This window comes from Daucus carota, chromosome 7 (genome assembly GCF_001625215.2).
Source record: "Daucus carota subsp. sativus chromosome 7, DH1 v3.0, whole genome shotgun sequence".
Classification (NCBI taxonomy): domain Eukaryota; kingdom Viridiplantae; phylum Streptophyta; class Magnoliopsida; order Apiales; family Apiaceae; genus Daucus; species Daucus carota.
Window position 1 is genome coordinate 5059410 of NC_030387.2, and position 21752 is coordinate 5081161.

Below are 21752 nucleotides of genomic sequence, written 5' to 3' on the forward strand. Positions count from 1 at the left end.
GTGCTAGATTCCAAGCTGATCCCAGGGAATCTCACTTAATTGCCATCAAGAGGATTTTCAGATATCTTAAAGGAACACCAAACCTTGGTATTTGGTATCCTAAAGATTCTGGATTTAATTTAATTGGCTTTTCAGATGCAGATTATGCAGGTTGCAGAATTGATAGGAAAAGTACTACAGGCACCTGTCAATTCTTGGGAAACAAGCTTGTTTCTTGGTTCAGTAAAAAGCAACACTCAGTTTCTACATCTACAGCAGAAGCTGAATACATTGCTGCTGGAAGTTGCTGTGCACAGATTTTGTGGATGAGGAATCAATTATTTGATTATGGATTAAATATCAACAAAATCCCAATTTTCTGTGACAACACAAGTGCTATAGCCATCACTCAAAATCCTGTGCAGCACTCAAGAACAAAGCACATTGACATTAGATATCACTTCATAAGGGAACATGTGCTGAATGGTACAGTTGAACTTCACTTTGTTCCAAGTGAAAAACAATTAGCAGATATCTTTACCAAGCCACTTGATGAATCTACTTTCTCGAGATTAGTAAGTGAGCTAGGTATGCTTAATTTCAAAGAATGATGTTATAGATATTCTGTGTTAATTATGTTATTTTATCTATTTAGTGAAGCCAATGTTTTACACAATCTTTCTTAAATCTTTGCCTATGTCTAGATGAGCTCTATCAACCGGTATCTTATCGGTTGACAGCTCTCATCAATTGATATTCTTATCAATTGATGGGATTGTGTGAAACATGGTTATTTTCATCTGTTGGCTGTTTATTCTCTATCAACAGCTATTTTAGCAGTTGGTGAGTGGGTTCTCACCCATCACATCAACAGCTACTTTTAGCAGTTGATATGTAAGATCTAACATCCTAGCCGTTGTTGTGTGCAGATCTTAGCCGTTGATATACATAAAAGGTATCAATTGATGAATTCGAACAGTTTATTTTTATTTTTACCGTTTCTGTATTGACCTTTTTGAAGTAAGTATAAAAGCTTTTTCACCTCTTTTCAATTCTTTTATCTTCTTCAAAACTCTCTCTAAGGCAGAAAAACTCTCTCTAGCAAACCCCTTTCTCTTTCAAAAATCTCTAGTTCCAGTTTCATTACTTTCATGGCCGCTGTCAAGAAGCAAGTTTCCGCAACTGGGTTTGACTACAAGCTCAACAACTTCACCTCGTTTCTGGAAATGACTCCTAAGAATCAAGACTTCCACAACATCATGAAGTTCCTGAGGCAATGCAAACTCAGCTACGCCATGACTGCTGCACCCACAATATTCTGTGATATTGTGGAAGAAATGTGGACTTCAGCAGTTTACAATGAAGGTAACAAAACTATAACTATTAAGATTAAGGGTGTTGAGCATGTTGTAACTGGTGAAACTATTAGAACTGCTTTAGTATTGCCTGTTAATAACTGTGATGCTAGACCCAATGATGAAAATCTCACTGATATGCTTGAGGCAATTCATTACAGTGCAGAAATAAATCTGGGTAATATTGTTAGAACTAATCTTAGGAAAGAGTGGAGTTTCTTTTTCGACTCTATTACTAAGGTGTTCTCTGGTAAAATCACTAATTATATAGCTATTAATCATGCTATGCTTAGTATTGGCTATATGGTTTTATATGACTCCTTCTTTAATTTGGGAGAATTGATTTTATCTGAAATTGGCTCTAAGTTAGGCCCTGTTGATAACAGACCTAACCAAATTTACTATGCTAGATTCTTCATGATTATTGCTAACCATCTTGTTGAGAATCTAGCTATAGAACAGCCAACCAACATGTTTGCTTGTTGGGAGCAAAGCAAGAGGGTTATTGGAGATCTTCTAAGGATCAACCACAACAGTGATGTTCAATTGAACTATCCACCAGTTGTGCAGGTATTTATCAATTCTCTGAAAACTCTTCCAATCTCTGTTTCTTTGCAATCAACAACAGCAATGCAGGCTGAAACCCCCCAGCCTGCTACCCAAGCTGTTAAACCTAAAACTTTTAAATCCAAGTCCAAGAAACCCACCTCATCTGTCTCCCAAAAGACAGGTGTTGTAATATCCACCAAATCTTCAACTGAGGGGAGTGTGAAGGTGGTTGTGAGTGGTGAGGGGAGGGATGAACATCAAGTAAATCCCCAGGATAAGGCAGGAGAGGCTAGTGTGATCCAGCCAAGCCATCCTACATCTTCCCAAAAGGATGTAGTGATTAATAAGGATACAAGCTCATCCCTAGTGGCATCCTCCCAAAAGGATGTCACTATTGAAAAGAGTTCCCAGCCAGGAACACAGAAAAGAGGGAGGGACACTGTAGGTAAAAGCTATATGAGAAAGAAACAAAAAGTAGGAAGCACATCACACACTACAGTACAGTCCAAAATCATAGATTTTGTGACAGTACAATCTTCTCAAATTCAGGATGATGTGGCTCCAACAAATGTGGAGTCACAGCCCCAATCATCAATTCAAATTGAAACACTATCTCCCAGCTCTCCAATTTCTCATGAGGATTATGGATTAATCAATAATCCTCAACCAAATTCTCCATCTCTTTCACTCATGGAGAAGCCAACTTCAAGTCCCACTGGTGATCATCTCATTCAAGATCTATTGGATCATCCAGTTATTTTTTCTGAGGCTGTAATGACTTCTGTGACTCCCAATGTCAAATCAATCTTCACAGAGTCAACTATAGTCTCCTCTCTACCATCAACAGCTATTTTTTCTTCTGATTCATCAACTGGTATTTCTCACCAATTGATAAGCACAGCTCCATCAACTGATATGCTTAACAGCAACTATCAGTTGACAGCTAGCAAAGCTCCATCAACTGCTAATTCTCAGCAGTTGATAGTATCATCTAGCATAGCAGTTGACAAATCTACTTTGCCAAATTCAGAATCATCAACTGCTATGCCTGATGAAGATATTGCTGCTGTGCTTCTTAGGTTGAGTGCTAGTGAGGAAGAGGAGAGGCAGCCTCTAGTGCTGGCAAAAGGAGAGTGTGTGGAGAGTCAGGCATTTTCTTCCAGCCTGGAAAAAGGAGAGGAATTGAGTGGCCCCTTAGAGAGGGTAAGTGAGGAAGAGGTGAGGGTGTGTGTGAGCCAAGGTGAGACCTTGATGCAAAAACAGAGAGAAATTGAGAGAAAAGCAGGTGTCAATGATGGAGCAAGTGAAATGGAATTTCAACAAGAGTATAGATCTGTCCTTGACAGCATTTCACTTGACCCTGAGACTTTTACTCATGGATTCTCTGCATATCAAACCTTTGCCAGGCAAGATAATCAAGCTGCAGAAAGAGCTCTCAACTTGATTCACACTACAGAATCCATGTTAAGAGCTAAGGATGCTATTTCTGCCCTGCCTCCTTCAACAACAGATGATATCCCTTCTTCTGATTCTTCAGAAGAAAGTGAAGATGAATCTGAAGAATCTGATGCAGACTTAAACACTTCTACCTCTGCAAATGCCACACCATCAATTCCTCCTCTCCCATTATGGACCACCATCAGTCAAGCTCTGGACACCATGCAGCTTCACACTGACAGAAAACTTGCCAAACTGCATGCCAAGCTAGACCAAATTGATTCCAAAGTCAATATCATAGATGCAAGAATGTTGGAGATGGTTCAACACCAAAGAGTCCAAACTGATCTACTCCAGCATCTTCTTCTTCAATCTGGACTATCTGTGCCTAGGCCTCCAGCCCTTGATGCTAACAAAAAGGGGGAGAAGTTGCCTACTCCTGCAGAACTAGTTGCAAGAATTCCCCCTCCTTACTACACTCCAGCTGAGCTTAAAATCAGGAAGGAGAGGGAATCAATTTTAACAAGGCTGGATGAGCTGAAAGGAATTAGGTCATCATCTAAGGGGGAGCCATCATCTAAGGGGGAGCCTAAAACATCATCACTAAATGTGACAGTATCCATAGTGCAGGTCCCCTTTCAAACTCTGCCATCTTCACTTGCCAAGGGCTTCAAGTATAGGCATATCAGGGTGCCTGTGAAGATAGTGAGCAAAACCTTAAGTCAGGGTGACAATTCCCTGTATAATGACTATGTACCTCATCACAGTCAAAAACCTTCTTCTCCAGCCAAACCAAATGGAAAGAACAAGATAAAGGATGATTTCCCCATGCCTCTACCAGACAAATTTAAATTAATGGGGAATACTCTTCACTTGGCAAAATTTGGAAAGAATCTTGACAATCCCCAACCTGTGGTGGAAGAAAAGGATGAGTATGATGAGAATGGCAACTTGAAGCCAAAAAGAGCTGCATTCACACCTGTCCTTCATTCCAATGACAAAGAGTTCAGGTCATCTCTAGCCAAAATCACAAGGAATGGAGTTGACATAAGGATTCCTCCAGGTCACCCTCTATATCTAAAGGCTAGAGATGAAGAAGGTTTAGAGGATTTTGAACTTGTCAAGCTGGTTGCAGAATTGGGAGCTGATGATGAGGAGGCCTCTGTTGAAGTGCAACAAAAATTGCTTGAAGAAGCACAACTGATCAAGCAACAACAGAGGACACAGGAACAGGTTGTGGAGCCAAGAAAAAGCAGGTCCACAAGGGTAAAAACTAGAGCTGGAAGGCCATCTGCAACCCTGGAAAAACCTACATCTGAGGAAGTCAAGCAAAATGTTGGAGTTAAAAGAAAAATTTCTTATGAAGATGTGAAGGATAAACCTGTATTAGAGCTGACTGAGGAAGAAAGAATGGCAATCAAAGAAGAACCAATGGAGTTTGATATGTCAAGCTTGCCATCATTCACTCAATTCTTCATGTCACAAAGGGAGGTTAATGAAGAAAGAACCAGGAGCCATGAGAGAAGTATGAGGTCCAGGAAACTTAAATTCTCATATGAAAAGAAGAAGTTGCCAACTCAAGAGAAACCTTCTAGAAAAGAAGTGGAGACTTCTGTAGTGCCTAAAGGAGCCAAAAGGCCAAGGACTGATTATGCATATGCTATCCATCTTACTTCACAACCTAAAATTGACTTATTTGTTAAGGAAATTGTGAGTGTAAGAGGTATAGCTAGTACAACCAGGCTTCCTGAAAGGTTGGAGTTTCATTATCAGAATGGCTATACAAGAACCTGGCCTCTACAAAGAATTCTGGATCAAGACTATCATGTACTCAAGTCAATCTACAGAAATATGTCTTCTGCTACAGGATTTACTGAAGTTGCAAAGAGGGAAATTCTGAGGAAAATGGAAGCTATCACTAAGGAATGGAACAGTGAAGCAGATCTTCCTAAAAGACTGGATCTCCCATATACAGGAAGCAGTGTTCATGAGAATCCAGATTGGTTGATGGTATTTAGAGATAATCTTGGTGTCAGAAGATTTTTTAGAATGAGAGATCATGCAAAGTTAGCTGATATTGACACCTTGAGATTCATGCAATCAAAGCTAAACTCATCAAACCATGAGGAAAACATTTTCATCAGACAACTGCAGAAATTTATTGAAGAAAGGGAGGACAGGGAAAGGAAAGAAAGGAAAAAGAGATAATCTGCTCAGTCTAGAGGAGCACACCTTCATTCTTCAGATTCCATCTATGTAATTCAATCTCTACTCTTAGTTCTTCTCTATAAAGTTTTCAATGTTTATCATATCTCTCTTTATTTAAATAAGCTCATTAAGTGTTTTGTTATCATCAAGGCCCTGGATTTATATCTGAACTTCTACAGATATAAATAGGGGGAGATTGTTAGGAATATGTCTTTCTTGATGATAAGTCACTTAATGTAAATGTAGCCAATCAACTGATGGCATTTTTATGAAGTATCAGTTGATTGGATATCCCATCAACGGGTGATGTGGAGCTGTAATAGGATTGTTTTTTATTGTAAATTAGCAGTTGGTTTGTCAATATGGCAACTGATAATTTGGTGTTTCATCAACTGATGTGTAGATAGGATGGTAAATTGTAAATATTCTAAATCATGTAATTTGCACAAGTGAAGTGATGATCAACTGATGATTCAGTTTGTCAATTGCTAAATAAAGACTGCCAACTGCTATCAAGATCAACCATCAATTGCTAAGGAATAGATTTGGCAACTGCTAATCTTGAAGAGCTATCAACCGCTAATCCTGAATAGTATTCCAACTGCTATGAAGAAGTGAACTGTCAACTGCTAGTATGAAGCGTCAACTGCTAACCAGACATTACCGGTTGGTGAATAGAATATTAACAGTTGGTGGCACTTAGTCAAAAAGAAGTACAGCAGTCACATGGGTTGAACAGTCCTGCAGCATAACAGAAGCTAGACAGCATGTCTAGAAATATATTGAAGAATGTGCAGCATACCTTTTCTGGCTATGAAACAAGGTGGCGCGGCTAGCATGAAGAACTGTTAGTATAGGACAATAGTTTCCTTGTTTATGTTAGACAGAAAAGTTATATGGAAAGCTAGTTTAGACTAGAGTAGAAAATATCTATCGGTTGGTAAATATATAAACCATGTGTGTAGATCATTTTCAAGTATCAGTTGTACAAGAATTTAGAAGAGCAACTTAGAACTCTCTAAGAAAGATATCTGTAAAGGTTAGCTCTTCAATCTTGTAAGCAGCCAAGCTTGTCTTGGAAATTCTTCAATATATAAAAACTCTCAGGTGGATCAAAACAATCCACCTGAAATTTTAAAGATTGTTGTTTTGTAATCTTTATGTGCTGTAGTTTCTTGTTCTTGACTATATTGTCTACTTGAATGCATTTCTGTGTTTAAAGTTTACAATATTTTGAAAAGATTGTATTCAACCCCCCCCCTTCTACAATCTAACCATTGTATATTGCTGAAATAACAGATACTTATGTGAAGGTTAATTGCAATGCTACTAGTTTCATAATTGATTTGGTTGTATTGATCGAGATGTCATTATAATAATTTTTTAATTAAAAAATTTGTATATTCAATACCTTAAGCGATTATTTGTTTAATTTGCTCTTTATTTATTTCATAATCAGATTGTGGTTGATAGTTCAAAGATGGGAAAATTAATTCTAACGTCCTTGAACTATTGACGTTTTTTTTCTGGGTCCCTATACTATAACTAAAACTGGTTGAGTAATTTAACTTTTGAATTTTTCCTATCAAAGTCCTTCCGTTATATTTTTGCAGACGTCCGTTATGTTTTGCTAATGTGGAAAGTTAAAAAATAAAACAAAAAAACGTTTATGCCGTGTAAGCAGCCTACATGGACGAGAGTCACAAGATTAGCACGTGATTTTGGCACCCCGCTGCTATATATACATAGTTTATGTATAAAACATGAAATTAGGGTTTAAAGTCAATATTGGGGGTTTGTTGTTTACAGATCAGTTGTGGCTTTCATTGCCCGATGTGGACATCTTACAAGCCGTATAGCAGAGGAAGGATCCGAATTGGATGCCAGATAAGTGGATTAGAAGCTTTGAAGAAACTGGAGATTAGTAGTATGGAGATGAAGATTGGTACTATGGAGATGAAGTTGAAGAACAAAGAAACTGGAAATTTTTTCTAGAGTTGGAATCAAGTTGTGTTGTTTGTTCTAGTTGTAATCTTCATTTGTGATTTGAAGTTTATTGTAATCAGAATTTGTGAATTAAAATGATTGCATTTATTTTATCTTAATTGGCTAAGATTTGTGAAGTTTATTGCAATCTGTCTATTTTGTTGATGAAACAGACGTGATTAAATTTGTGTCGATTTGTTAAGTACTGCTAATAATGACAACAAAAATTGGTAGAAAATGCAATTCATAGTCAAAAGAAATACATTGTCAACTGCAATACATTGTCAAAAGCAGTGTTACAAAATAGATGTTCCAATAACTGCAATACATTTACATGTCAGACACCCTAACAACACCATTCGGGGTGGACATATAAAGTTGTCCATCCTATGAACTGATAAACACTCCTGAACCAGGTGGAGGCAAAGGAGGTGGATGTGGTAGAACTTTAGTGTTGTCAACCTTTGGTGGTCTCCCCCTCTTTCTCTTTGCTTGTCCATCTGGTGCACTCTGGCCACTTGGTCCACTTGGTGCATTCTTTTTTTTTTTTGACTTGTTGCCTTCTTCTTCTCTACACAATTAACAAAAAGTTAGAGTTTGCTATTTCTTAACTGATTAGAGCTTGAATAGTACACTTACATTTCTAGCAGCTTCTGCCTTTAGTGCTTCACTATGAGCCTTCCTCCTTTCAGCTGCTGCAGATTGCTTCTCTGCAATTTCTTCTGCAGTTGCTTTACAAGTGGATTTGTTATGTCCTGGTGTCAAGCACAGACTACATCTCATCTCAATACCTTTTTTACCTATCTTTCCTCTAGCACCCTTTTCACCTTGCTCCCTTCTTCTTGCTTTCTTTGGCCTACCAGGCATTCTCCTTGCTTTTGGAGGGAGAATATCTGGTAGTCCAGTGTGTTGCCAATATAATGGCCCTTTCATTGGTATTAGCAGCTGAGAATAAGCATCCATATAAACTGATTTTCTATAGCAAATGTCTACCTCATCTTCAGGATTTTTATTCATGCTAAATAAAGCATGACAAGCATGGCTACATGAGATGCCGGCTAATTCCCATCTCCTACAACTGCATGACTTGTTATAAACATTTACAACCCATTGCCCCCATCAGTGTCTCTCACTTCAAATTCATCCCCCCCAGTCTAGATTGACTTGTAATATTTAGTAGCCTCAATAGAATAGTTCAATTTTTTCACTATTCTTGGAAAAATACCACAATCTAAGTTGGCCAATGAATCTCTTTTTTTAGGTATCCTTTGCATCAATTGCAACCTAATATCATCTAACAGCTCCAATATTGGTTTATATCTAGCTTCAACAACCCAAGAGTTAAAGCATTCACTTAAATTATTTGTAACCATATCGCATTTAGTCAATGTAGAGAAGAAGACCAAACTCTAATACCTTGGCTCTGTCTTGACTAAATCTTCATGTGCAGTAGGTGACAGTGCTTTGATCTCTTCCATAACCAGGTTAAATTCTTCAACTGTCGAAGACTTAGCAGCAACTGTCGAAGACTTAGCAGCTCTCCAGAACATGGCTTTAAGCACTATCCCAGGGTGATGTTTCTTCCAGTTGGCATATATATGCCTGGCACAACACCTATGCTCTGCCCTTGGGAGCATGGAGTCTATTGGATGCTTCAAACCCTGAAATAATAAGAGTGGTTAGTATAAGCATTTTATTGTGCAATAATTAATAACAAAAAGATATTAAAGTACCTTTGGTTGGTCTGTCATGATAGTGTAACCATAGCCACTGTCCAGGTTCAAGTCTGTCTTTAAATTCTTTATGAACCACTCCCATGTATCCGTAGATTCCACATCAACAATTGCCCAAGCTATGGGAAACATTTGACTGTTTCCATCTCTCCCAATTGCAGCAAGTAACTCACCTTTAACATAACTCTTCAAAAAACAGCCTTCAAGCCCTATAATCTTTCTACAGCCTCTGCCAAATCCCTCCTTCATAGCAGCAAAACAAACATATATACCCCAAAAAATTGCAGGACTCTCCAAATCAGGCCTGTCAACCCTTATCTTCACTGTACTCCCCGGATTTGATGTCAAAACTTCCGCACCATAATCATACAGTCTTTTGTATTGCTTTGCAATTTCTCCTTCTATTTCAGACAAAGCTAACCTCTTAGCTAACCAGCACTGATTTTTAGATATGAGCAGTCCATGCATCTCATTTAGGTGTTGCTGAAACTCTCTTAATTTCCATTTTGGGTTGGCTCTGATTTTATTTCCAAACTTTCTTGCTAACCAATCTGACCTCAAGAACTGATGCTTGTTAACCAAAATACAATTATGCTGTCCACGATAAGACTTAATCTTAAATGCCCCATCTATGTCAATCCTACTTGCAAATAGATACCGAGGACAGTTTTCACTACATTTTGCTTGCACCCTCTCTAAATCTTTTTTTATACCAAATACCCCTCTTTTGTTCAACTGCATAGTCAATAATTGCATTCCTTAGATCTACCACATTAGAAAATATCAAACCAACCTCAAAGTTTATGTATTTCATAGGAGTATTAGGATTAAAGGTATTAGAAATCTCCTTCATCTTATGCCTCTTCATTTTAACAGAGCCAACCTCATCATTTTCACTAGAATCAGTAGAATCACTATCCAGCATTTTCAGTGAATCACTCTCATACTCACTCTCCCAATCTGCATTTTGAGTGCTTTCTTCGTTCTTATTTTCAGCATCAACCACCTCCACATTCTGCTTTCTTCTTATTTTCTTTTTCTTATTCTCTTTGCTTAGCGGATCCTTCAAAAGGATGTCCAATTCATCATCTTTTGCAGGGTTCATCTTTAACTCATATACCTCTTTTTTCTTCAGTTTTATCTCTTCAAATTCCTCATCAATACCACTGTCATTACCAATATCACTCTCATGATAATCACTATCCTCACCACTGTCACTATCCTCACCAATGTCACTCTCACCACCCACATCTCCCTCTTCCCTCTCAGAACTCTCATGGTCTCTATCACCTTCTTTACCACTCTCCTTATCTCCATCATTATCGAAACAATTTTTTTCAGCCTCACCAGTTTCATGTGCATGATCAACTATAATTTTAATTTCTCCAATGGCAAAAGCATAGAAAAACATTTGATCGAAAATCTCATCATTTCAGAGTAGCTTACAACCCCTTTCATCAAAAAACCCTTTGTACCAATATAATTTAAAATCTTTATATCCTAAATCATGCTTTACATAATCTTCAAACATGGAATTAGAGATAGTTTCCAGACATTGATTATAAATGTACTCTATTTTACCTCCTTCGTAGTACTTTTTTCTGCTCTTTTCTGTGAATTCACCCCCGTGATGAATCTCAATCTTCACCCCAGGATTCATCTGCGTAATGAGCAAAACATACAAGAGATGATGATATTAGTAATGTATTGACTTAATCGGACCTATAACTGATATATAATACGAATCTTAACACTAATTGATGAAATACCTCGGATTACTGTTGAGTTGTGCTTCAATGGCACTCAAGAACCCTAACCCCCAATTTCTATTCTCAGTCGATATAACGAGTCGATATAACGTTGGTTTTGATTTTGTCTTTTATCTTTTATCTTTTTTACTTAATCATTTTAATTAAGTTAAGATGTCCATGTAGGCTGCTTACACGGCATAAACGTTTTTTTGTTTTATTTTTTAACTTTCCACATCAGCAAAACATAACGGACGTCTGCAAAAATATAACGGAAGGACTTTGATAGGAAAAATTCAAAAGTTAAATTACTTAACCATTTTTAGTTATAGTATAGGGACCCAGAAAAAAAAACGTCAATAATTCAAAGACGTTAGAATTAATTTTCCCTTCAAAGATTTGTCTCGACTGAAAGAAGTAAATAAGTTATAGGTGAGAAGTAAATATATTAATAAAGTGTTATAGGTGAGAAGTAAATAAGTTGAATTATAGGTGAGAAGTAAATAAGTTAATAAAGTGTTTGAAAAAGAAGTAGAAGCCGTGAGAGAGAAGTTAACATTCTCAGCTTTTTTAAAATGATTCTACTTCTTTACACAAACGGGTCAAGAAAAGCAGAAGTCAGAAGCGGCTTCTACTTCCTATATACAAACACCCCCTAAGTTTTGACCAAAGATTATAAGTTACTTATTCATCATTTTAAAAAACTTAAAATTACATTTTAAAGTAGATTAAAATTTATTTTTGGTGACATATTTTTTTTATTTTGTCAATTGATAAAATATTACTCCCTCCGTCCCCTTTTACATGTCCATTTTGCATTCCGAGGAGTCAAATTGACCAATTTTTGACTAAACATTACAAATTATGTACTCATTATTTTTAAAATCTGAAAGTTGCATATTAAAATAAACTAAATATACTTTCTATTGATATAATTTTTAATATTTTTCTCAATTATTTGATACATGTAAAGTTCAGTCAAAATAAAGTCAATTTGACTGGTCAAAAGTCAAAATCGACATGTAAAAAGGGACGGAGGGAGTAAGAAATTTCAGTCTAACGTAGTCAACTCGAGGAATACAAAATCAGTTAACAGAGAAGATAGACCGTTAGCTGTTATCCAGAGAGTGACCGACAGAAGGAAAGAGGAGCACTACCCCTCCTGCTACGAGTTGCTGAGCTGACTCGGTTCTTCTTCGTGTGATTTTGCTGCATTCTTTTCAATCTTTAATGGAGTGTTGCTCTTCATCATCTTCTTCAATCCCTGTAAAGCTCGCATCTTTATCATCAGGGTCATCACTTAATTACCGTATGAATAATAAATTGAGAGGTGAAAAAGTGAGGCTTATCGCTTGCTGCTCTTACAAAAAATTCATTGAATTTGCTTTGGATCAAACCAAACTACACACCCATCTCACTCCTTCTCCCTTGCAGGTCTCTCTCTCTCTCTCTCTCTCTCTCGCTCTCTCTCTCTCGCTCTCGCTCTCGCTCCCTCCCTCTCTCTCCCTCCCCCTCCTCTCCCTTTCTGTGTGTGTGTTGAAATGATGTTTATGTATGCTTGTCTCCACCCATTGCATATGTCTTTAGATACAAATTTCTAATGAAGAATACTGTCTCATTCTTCATGTCATGTTCAATTAATAAAGGGCAAAAACTGATTAAAACCAAGCCTTTAGCATAACCCATGCTTTAAATTGTAAACTAATTTAGCCTAAAAATTGCGAAGTACTAGTCATATTTGTTGTTGAGACTGATTTTTTCATAGTACTGTGACTCTCTAGTGATTATGTAGCTAATTTGTGGAGTTTGTAGTGGAAAATGAAGTTGGCTCATGGCTGTGTGCCTGTGTCACAATGTAGTTGTTGAGTATACAACAACGAAAGCAAAAAACCAAAAGCGAATAAACAAGAACAAGAAAATAAACGACAATCGCACAAGACAAACATTTTACGTGGTTCGGAAAATCCTACTCCACAAGCCACACTAATTTTATTGATCTCTCACAATTTGTTGTGTTGTGATTTTACAATTACATGGGAGTATTTATAAGAGAAGAAATTGGCCTAACCAAAATAGGAGTCTAACTTTGAAATATCTAACTCTAATAGGAGTCCAAATATTTCTAACCAAATCCTATTCCGAATCTGACTCCACAAACCCAACAGTAGTATTATCATTTATATGGAGTACATGAAATTTGCATATACTGAAATGACCATTGTGCTTGATTCATCCAACACAGATACGAAAAGAGTAATAGCTTGATTATTGATACTGGTTTGACATTTAAGACCTTAGTCATTAATTCTTAAAATTACTTAAATTTGTTCTTCAAATTTGGATTGGAGTTTCTTAAAAAACATGAGGAAGATTTAATTGTGGATTGCGGACATACAATTAAGGTTCATGTTGCTGATCCTCAGGAGAGATTAGAGTTGTGGAACAAAGAGAGTGTTGACATTGTTGGGCCGCACAACACCCGTTAACTCCGTATTAGTATGATATTGTCCGCTCTGGGCCGTGGCCAAGCCCGCACGGATTTGTTTTTGGGCTCCTCCCAAAAGGCCTCATACTAATAGAGTTTTTTGGCCGCTTATATTCAAGATAAATCTTCTTTATCTTTTCGATGTGGGACTTGGGTTGAACCCACTCAACAATCTCCCCTCAATCCAAGATCCCGTATTAGTATGATACTAGTTGAAAAGCCGCGCGTTGCGGCAGCCTATAAAAATTATATTAATGATTCATATTAATATTTGTAGAGTACAATAATTTTATGACTGTCTATAAAAAGTATATTAATGATTAAAAATTAATACTTGTAGGATAAAATACATTTTATATTATAAAAATCTTGATGTAATACCAATACTAATATATAAAATTGCAAAATTTGGACTATAATTCATGGTGAAAAAATAAAAATAAATTTCTACACGTAATTAACAATTTAAAGCACGACGAATTTTAATTTTATTTGTGTTTTTTTTATGTAATCATGTTCTTACATTGTCACCTTCCTCCAATTTTTTTGATTGATTGTGCACACAAACATCCAAATTAAATCCGTGAGATAGCGGTTATAACTATCCTTGCGTGTAACAACCTTTATTTTTTAATACTGTATAAAAAGTCTTCACTTAAAAGTTGCTTGAACGGGACAAACAGATAATGCATGCATAATATTTTCTTGTATACAAAGTAAATCATATAAACATTAACAACAACAAACATGTCCGACGAACAATCACTAATAGTTAATTTATTGTCCATCAATATCATGTCAAGACTATATTCTTCTCCCGTGTTTGGATTTGTCGAATCCCACATAGCGGTCTATAACTACCTTTGCTTGCAACAACCTTCGTTTTTTTAATACCGTATAAACAGCCTTCACTTATCGTTGCTGAAAAACGACACCATCGAGTTAGAAATCAAGCAAGAGAAGTAGAGAACTATCACCAGAGAGAGGTAGGGCTGTGGTATTGAGAGAGATTAGGTTGTGTTTAGATGATCCAAAACCCTATAACCTATAGGAGTATTTATAGGTGCAGAGAGACTTGTGTGCTACTCTTTCCCATAATTAAATAATCTGAAACAAAATAAGATTAAAACTTTCAAGCTGCTATATTCCATAATAATTTGAAATAAAATCAGATTCTGAAACCTACTTCTAATATATCCGAAACTAAAAAAGGTAATTCTAATTTTTGCTATTTTTTTATAAGAAAATTTCAGAAAATTAGAAAAATGGAACGGAGCGATGTGAGAGGAGCCACCTACACGCCCCTCGCTTCTCCTTTATATAGAAACGAAATCAGATTAAAACTTCCAAGCTACTATATTCCATAAATAATCAGAAATAAAATCGGATTCTGAAACTTGCTTTTAATATATTCGAAACTAAAAAAGGTAGTTCTATCGATTCTCCTTTACATAGAAACAAAATTAGATTAAAACTTTCAAGCTACTATATTCCATAAATAATCTCAAACAAAATCAGATTCTGAAACTTGCTTCTAATATATCCGAAACTAAAAAAGTTAGTTCTAATTTTTGATATTTTTCATCCAAAAATTTCAGAAAATTAGAATAATAGAACGGAGCGATGTGAGAGGCGCCACCTACACGCCCCTCGCTTCTCCTTTATATAAGTATATTGATATTGATTGTCCGCTCTGGGCCGTGGCCAAGCTCGCATGGATTTGTTTTTGGGCTCCTCCCAAAACAATCTCCCCTCAATCCAAGATCCCGTATTAGTATGATATTGTCCGCTCTGGGCCGTGGCCAAGCTCGCATGGATTTGTTTTTGGGCTCCTCCCAAAAGGCCTCATACTAATGGAGTTTTTTGGCTGCTTATATTCAAGATAAATCTTCTTTATCTTTTCTATGTGGGACTTGGGTTGAACCCACTCAACAGACATGCGAAGAGTTTCTGACTTTTTTGGTCGCCATAAACCTGTATTTAGAGCAACCATATATCCTTCTAATATATGTAGCTAGTTCGCTGAGTATGTAGGTTATAATGTTTGTAGCGGAACATGGCCCTATTAAAGTAAAGAAAGGGGTTTTGTGGTTACCAGGTCAATAGTTTAAGTACCAATGAAAGTCCAATGGTTGCACCTTCTTGTTCCCAGTTTGGTTGGAAGAGAAGTCGCCAGCTTTCATTGCTTGCATTTCATTTGTGGGGAGCGACGGTTTATACCCCAGAGTACTCCTATGGATGATCAGTTACCCAACCTACTTAAACAACCTAAAGGCTTGGCCCCGTTCCGTTTGGAGAATGACCCCCTATGGGGATGCTCTTCAGGCTGTGATAAAAAAAAATGAGTTATGTTCCAATATGTATCAGTGAAAGCACCATTGTCTAGAAGAGAAAGGGCAAGAGTAATAGCTTCAGTGATACAGTTTTGCATCAAGGAACTTAGCCATCAATTGTTAACATGCCAGACTTTATTCTTCATATTAGGACTGGATTGTTTTTAAACAGACAGGGATAAAATGGAGGTTCAGGCTAGTTGGTATGGGACATGACCTTGGTCACAGCAGCAGAGGCTTTTTTTTGCTCTTAAATAGGGTTTAGAGTTGCTGAACCAAGCGACTGTTGACTAGCAAAGATTATCTGAATCTCTGATTCTTCAATCATCAAAAACTTGTTTGGTAGAGCAACACATATATGCTCTCTGTGTTTCTATGGTGGAAGCCGGAAGGTAAAGAAGGGCCATGATATTCTCAGGCTTCAGGTTTTTAATCCGCAGGCTAAAGTCTTAATGGACTAATCAATCAGCTTAAAGCCTTAAACTTATGAAGCCTATAAACCTTCATTTGTATGATTGTATCTTCAAAAGCTGTGGCTTGTTCGTGCCAAGCAATGATCTTTGGATTGTCAGCTCATCACGTAGTAAGACTGTGGTATGATGTGTGTATAAGTGGGTGCATGTAAGGCAGTGATGTTCTCTGTTACCTTACTGTCGTTCTTGTTATCTTATTATCATATAATATATCCATTTGATTGCTTACTATTTGTGAAAAGGCAACTCAAGATGCTATTGTCATTAATGAAATTATTTTGCTACCCTGTCTTTCTCTTTCCCTTAGGTAGAAGTGAAGCATTAGAACTAAACCATCACTCTAATTTTTACAGGAGAGCTATAAATGTATGACAGCCTTGGATGGGAAAACCGAGCTTCAAATGATCTCCTTCCAAGCTCCAAAGATTAGGTTGCTTCGGAGCTTCTCATTTGAAGTGAGCGGAGTTAATCAGGTTTGGCTATTAGTCTTTTTACTTTAATGTCACACGCCTTCCTAATTTCTATAAGTTTTTCACTCTGATTGTATTATAGGTAAAACGTTTTCCAAGTTATTCTGAAATTCAAATATGATCAAGTTCAACAGTTTACTGCTGTTTTTTTAGAGGTTAAACAGAATTCAGAATTGTTCCCAACAGTTTTGTTAAACCTCAGCATCTTTCACATGTATAATAGCGCAGATATTGCATTACAATATTGAGCCTGGCTTATGGGAGTACAGACTTGCGTCTTACTTCCTTCTGCAACACATGTACATTGTACCGTGGCGCTTCCCCTTTTTGGCTTTTTCTAATGCATAATTTACTTGTATGAGTATAGAACAACAAGGTGATTTTAACATTCTAATTTCTTGTTCGAAAACATGTATTCAGGTACTAGATTTTGCTGTTTTCCCAGAACCAGAATTCGATCTGCCCATCTTCTGTGCCAACTTTTATAGTGCTGCTAACACGAACATAGTGGTTCTGTAAGTTATCTCTACTATTATTGTTGTTTCGTAGTTGCGTATTCAACTTGTCGAATACGATAGTTAAGGAAACCACTTCAGCAGGTCTGCTGAATTTTAGTGATTGATAAGCTGATATTGTTCAAACTAAATGTTGCAATAAATGGCTCATTCAATATATGAGATTGACTTACAGCATTACTACGTGTTACTGCCTATTTAGCATATAATTCTTTCTAAAAAAAAAAAAAAAAATTTCTGCTTTCTTTTCAAGGATTAAAATTTAAGCAAGCAGCTTTGGTACACTGTCCACCAATTCTTAGAAGTTGGTATGGTGTTCTTTCTATTTGTTATCAGTTTTTCTAATATGAGAATTGAGAGCTTAATGATACAGATATGCAAGAAATGACAGACAGTGATTAACTAGCTCTGGGTCTTTTTAAAGCTAAGGCATTAGACACCTTTACCCCTTAACCATTCTAGCAACAGAAACTATCAGTAATTCTACCCTCAAACTGTTTAGAAAGGCTGCTTATGAGTACTAGATTACTGTACATGACGCAGGCTGAAACAAGATCTTACCAGTGCCCCTCAAATGAATATGGACTTATTGTACCTACAGAAACTAACTGGCGCATAGGCTTAAGGCTAATCATACTTTGAGAAATTGCCCATAAGTCTCATACTTTCTAAGTTTAAGAATTACAAAATGAAAAGTTTTGGGAGGTCACTTGCATAGATCTTAATCGTCTTATAAAAATTGTTTCCAAAGTACAATGCCAAAACAGGTGTATGTTCACATTAGCATGATATACATTTAAAACCCTTTGAAGACCAATAGGTTTGGAGACTTGATAATGTGACATGAAATCATAGTTCTTTTGACCTGACAGTCTCAGGTTGTGATCCTAGGAAGCTGGAATCCCTAGTGTTCACAGACAATTAATTTTGACGGTAATGTTGGTCATTTTCACAGAAATAGGCTCCTAGTTTGACACTCTTATATCCCAAAATAGGCTTTCAAGTTGGGGGGTGCAACGACTCCATCTGTCAAAGGGGGACCACCATCACTGATTACTTTTGCACGTAGAGGTGGCAAGAAGCAAAAGGGTAACTGAGCAGCAATAAGGAGGTGGAATTAAAGAACGATAGTATAAGTAGAAAGAAAGGAGTAGAGATAGGGTTATGTGAATTATTGTCATCTTCTTTTGGTTTAGGAGTGTAAGGCCACTCGAAGTCCCGTCTATCCTTTATTTTCTTTTGTAACCTGTAACAAACCCTAAAATCTAGTTGCATTTCTATCAATATTCTACAATTGCATAGCATTTTCTATTACAGGGGGCATGTTAACATGACCGTACTATGACATATTAAGCCATCCCCTTAATACACAAGATTCTAGGAGGGGTGGTGAGCAAAAAGGTCTGCTCATCGTAAGAAGACAAATTCATACAAGGACATAATTTATTTGCAGGGATCTGAATCCTCTGCATGATGTCATCAGTAACAAGGATTACAAGGACAAGTACTATAAAGAACTGCTTCCCCTTGGGCTCAAGTATGCTGAGGTAAGTGGTATGCTTAATTCTATACAGTTAATATTTAAAGAGAATTTTGAAGTTGGTCATTGGTGTTTATTAAATTTAAAGAACTTAATTTTATGCAGCTTTTACCTTGGGGAGGAAAGATTACTAGCGAGTCCTTGAGATTTTTCTCACCAATAGTTATTTGGACAAAGTTTTCTTCTAGCCAGGACAATTATAATGTTCTATATTCTGCCTTTATGGAATACTATAAGGTAATATGATGCTTGATTAGTTGATTTTATCTACATAGAGTGCATATGTTATGGTTATTTTATCTCTATATCTTACATAAATCTTTTCTTGGTGATATATACTATTGTGCACCGTCAAATATCTAGGATGTAGTCGCCGGTAAAAACTCTACGTGTATCAGTAGATTTTGGTAAAAATGTTAAATTCCTTATTTTCTAGATTTGGACCCTTTTTCATAGATTATGTTATGGCCCGGTGCAAAGTCAATGGTTGGGATGCCTACGCCTAGTTATGGGCCTTATGGCTATAATTTGGTTCTTACCAACATTAAATTTTGCAGAAGGATCACACAGCTGGCACTTTCCATGGCTGAAAGTTACATTCATCTTCTAAAGCCACTGATTTAGGCAATAAGTTAACATCTTATCCTAGCCTTTTCCTCTGAATCTTCTGGACCAATTTTTAAGGCCGTCATTAAATTGCATCATATGTGGGGGAGGGAGTGTTAGAATATTGTTCTGTGTGGAATAACATTTAGATTGTATACCTAGTTTATAGCAACTAGGACAACTATATCTGGTGATTGTTGGTTCCAAGTACACAAGCTTGAACTCATAGCATATTTAGAGTTGAGCACTTTATAAAAATACGCTGTCTCATATCAAGGGACTTCAGGCAATTATTCTGTGTGTTTGTTCACTTGATATTAATAATCCTTGCAGGCATGGCTTGAGCTTATGAATCAAGCTGAACCAGAAATGGATGTTTCTCGTATCAGTTGCAATCAGAAAGCACAGCACAGATATCTGACGTGGAGAGAGCAAAAGGTGGGTAATTGTTACAATTTTGTGAACAAATTACATTGGGCCTTCATTAAGAACCTAAAAAGTGTGAAACAATAGAAGGATTATAAAGTAATCTCTTGTGAAATTTTTTCGGTTGATATCGTTGATTGCTGAGAATGATGATACTCATATTATTTTAACAAGATGCGTGAGATTGAATGATAATTTGTTAGAAGACCCTTTAAGGGCAAGAATATATACGTTTTGGGGAACCTCTTAATAGATGGATAGCCGAAAACGTTCAGAAGACAGTATTGCAAAGAAATTGAGGAAGTTAATCATCATGAATCTACAGAGAAGCAAAAGAATTCAACATGGATTAATAAGGGGATTAAAATCTTGTCCAGTATGTTAGGTCTTATTAAGATGAATTTATGAGACTCCAAGAATTAGTAAAGTATAATGGAGAAGTTGCTTTATTGCCTAATTAAGTTCCTGGTAAGTCATATTGGGGCATTATATAGTTTGAAACGGTTAAACTACCCGAGTTTATAGACCTTGGTACATATGGAGAAACCAAGTCATTTGCACTACACAAGCACCACAAGCACTAAATAAGTTTCACTTTTTAATTTAAAAGTTCTAAATTAATTATTGCTATATGCATTACACAAGCAAATTTCAGATAGTCGGTCAACCTTAGTTTTAATTGGTAATGTAGAAAAAGCGGAAAAACGACACTGCATGGATCTTGTCGATATAGTGTGTAATGTATGATGAGTGACGTTATATAAGCAATATGACAGTAGTTCAGACAACAAAACTCTTTAACTCTCGTATAAAAGAGACGGCGATTGCTGCTCCAAAATATTATAATGGAATCTTTTGTTGCCAAAAGATTTTGGACATCTACTTAGTTTGCTATTATTGTTATAAATGCAGGATCCAGGCCATCAACTTCTAAAAAAACTAGTTGGCGAGACTAGTGCAAAGGTATTAATTGCAAACTGACCATCTTCTCTTCAAATTCTCGACTCAGTGTCACCACTTTATGAATGTGTAGGATTTGTTGCGGAACTTCCTCTTCCACGGGGTGAAAGAGCTAGGAAGCGACACATTCCTTGATTACTTTCCGGAGTACAAGAGCGAAGATGGAAGTGTAAATCTGAAACGCAGTATCATTGGTAAATCATATGAAAATCGACCTTGGGACGCGAAAGGAGATTTTATAGGCATATAAATTTTGATAGATTATGAGCAATATTGTTACATTTGTAGCCTGCAGGTTGTAGCTTTCTCTGTTGTCTTCCATAACTCAGCCTGGATGTCTCTATGGCACCCTTTTGGCTTGTTGGCCTTCCATAATTCTCTGCCTATAAATTGTTTTCTTCATTCTCAGCCAATATTAATAGCTTAACAATCATGTATTGTAGGTGTTCAGTATAGAGACTACACTAACATGTTATACAAGTGTGTATGTGTATAAAACTCATATATTTCAAATTCTATCAAAGCTCTGGCGCACAAATGTTGTGCTAGCTCTACTAGAAACAAACTCTGTACCAGCAGAAAAAGTGAGATTATCATTCATTAATTTAGTATCTATTTATTTCTTCGTCAAATGTACCTATAAAATATTAAAAAAACACATTTTATTAAATATATTATCATTTGAGGGTATAATGAAAATACATTCGGCAAAGAATAAAATCTAGCATATCTTGCAACATTTTCGGTTTCTCTGATCAGTAGTAATTAAAATTTAAAACATACAATTAATTTTAAAAAAAATTATATAATATATTTAGAGTAGAAATTATATTGTTTTAAAATGTAATTTGGTGAAATATCGAATCAAGTATTAATGAACTTGTTTAAATCTCTCCTTAAATGTTATTATATTATATTGAATTTTTAATAGAATATAGATTTCATGGAA

At 36.4% G+C, this 21752-nt stretch overlaps 1 protein-coding gene across 1 annotated transcript; it reads left to right on the forward strand.

Moving 5' to 3' along the window:
- Positions 1-12085: 12085 nt before the first annotated feature.
- Positions 12086-21368, forward strand: LOC108193224 (phytochromobilin:ferredoxin oxidoreductase, chloroplastic). Its single transcript, XM_017359800.2, has 8 exons — positions 12086-12429; positions 16640-16759; positions 17177-17271; positions 18725-18818; positions 18917-19048; positions 19751-19855; positions 20756-20806; positions 20877-21368. The coding sequence occupies exons 1-8, from the start codon at positions 12226-12228 to the stop codon at positions 21051-21053; spliced, it is 978 nt and encodes a 325-aa protein (XP_017215289.1). The 5' UTR covers positions 12086-12225; the 3' UTR covers positions 21054-21368.
- Positions 21369-21752: the final 384 nt, after the last annotated feature.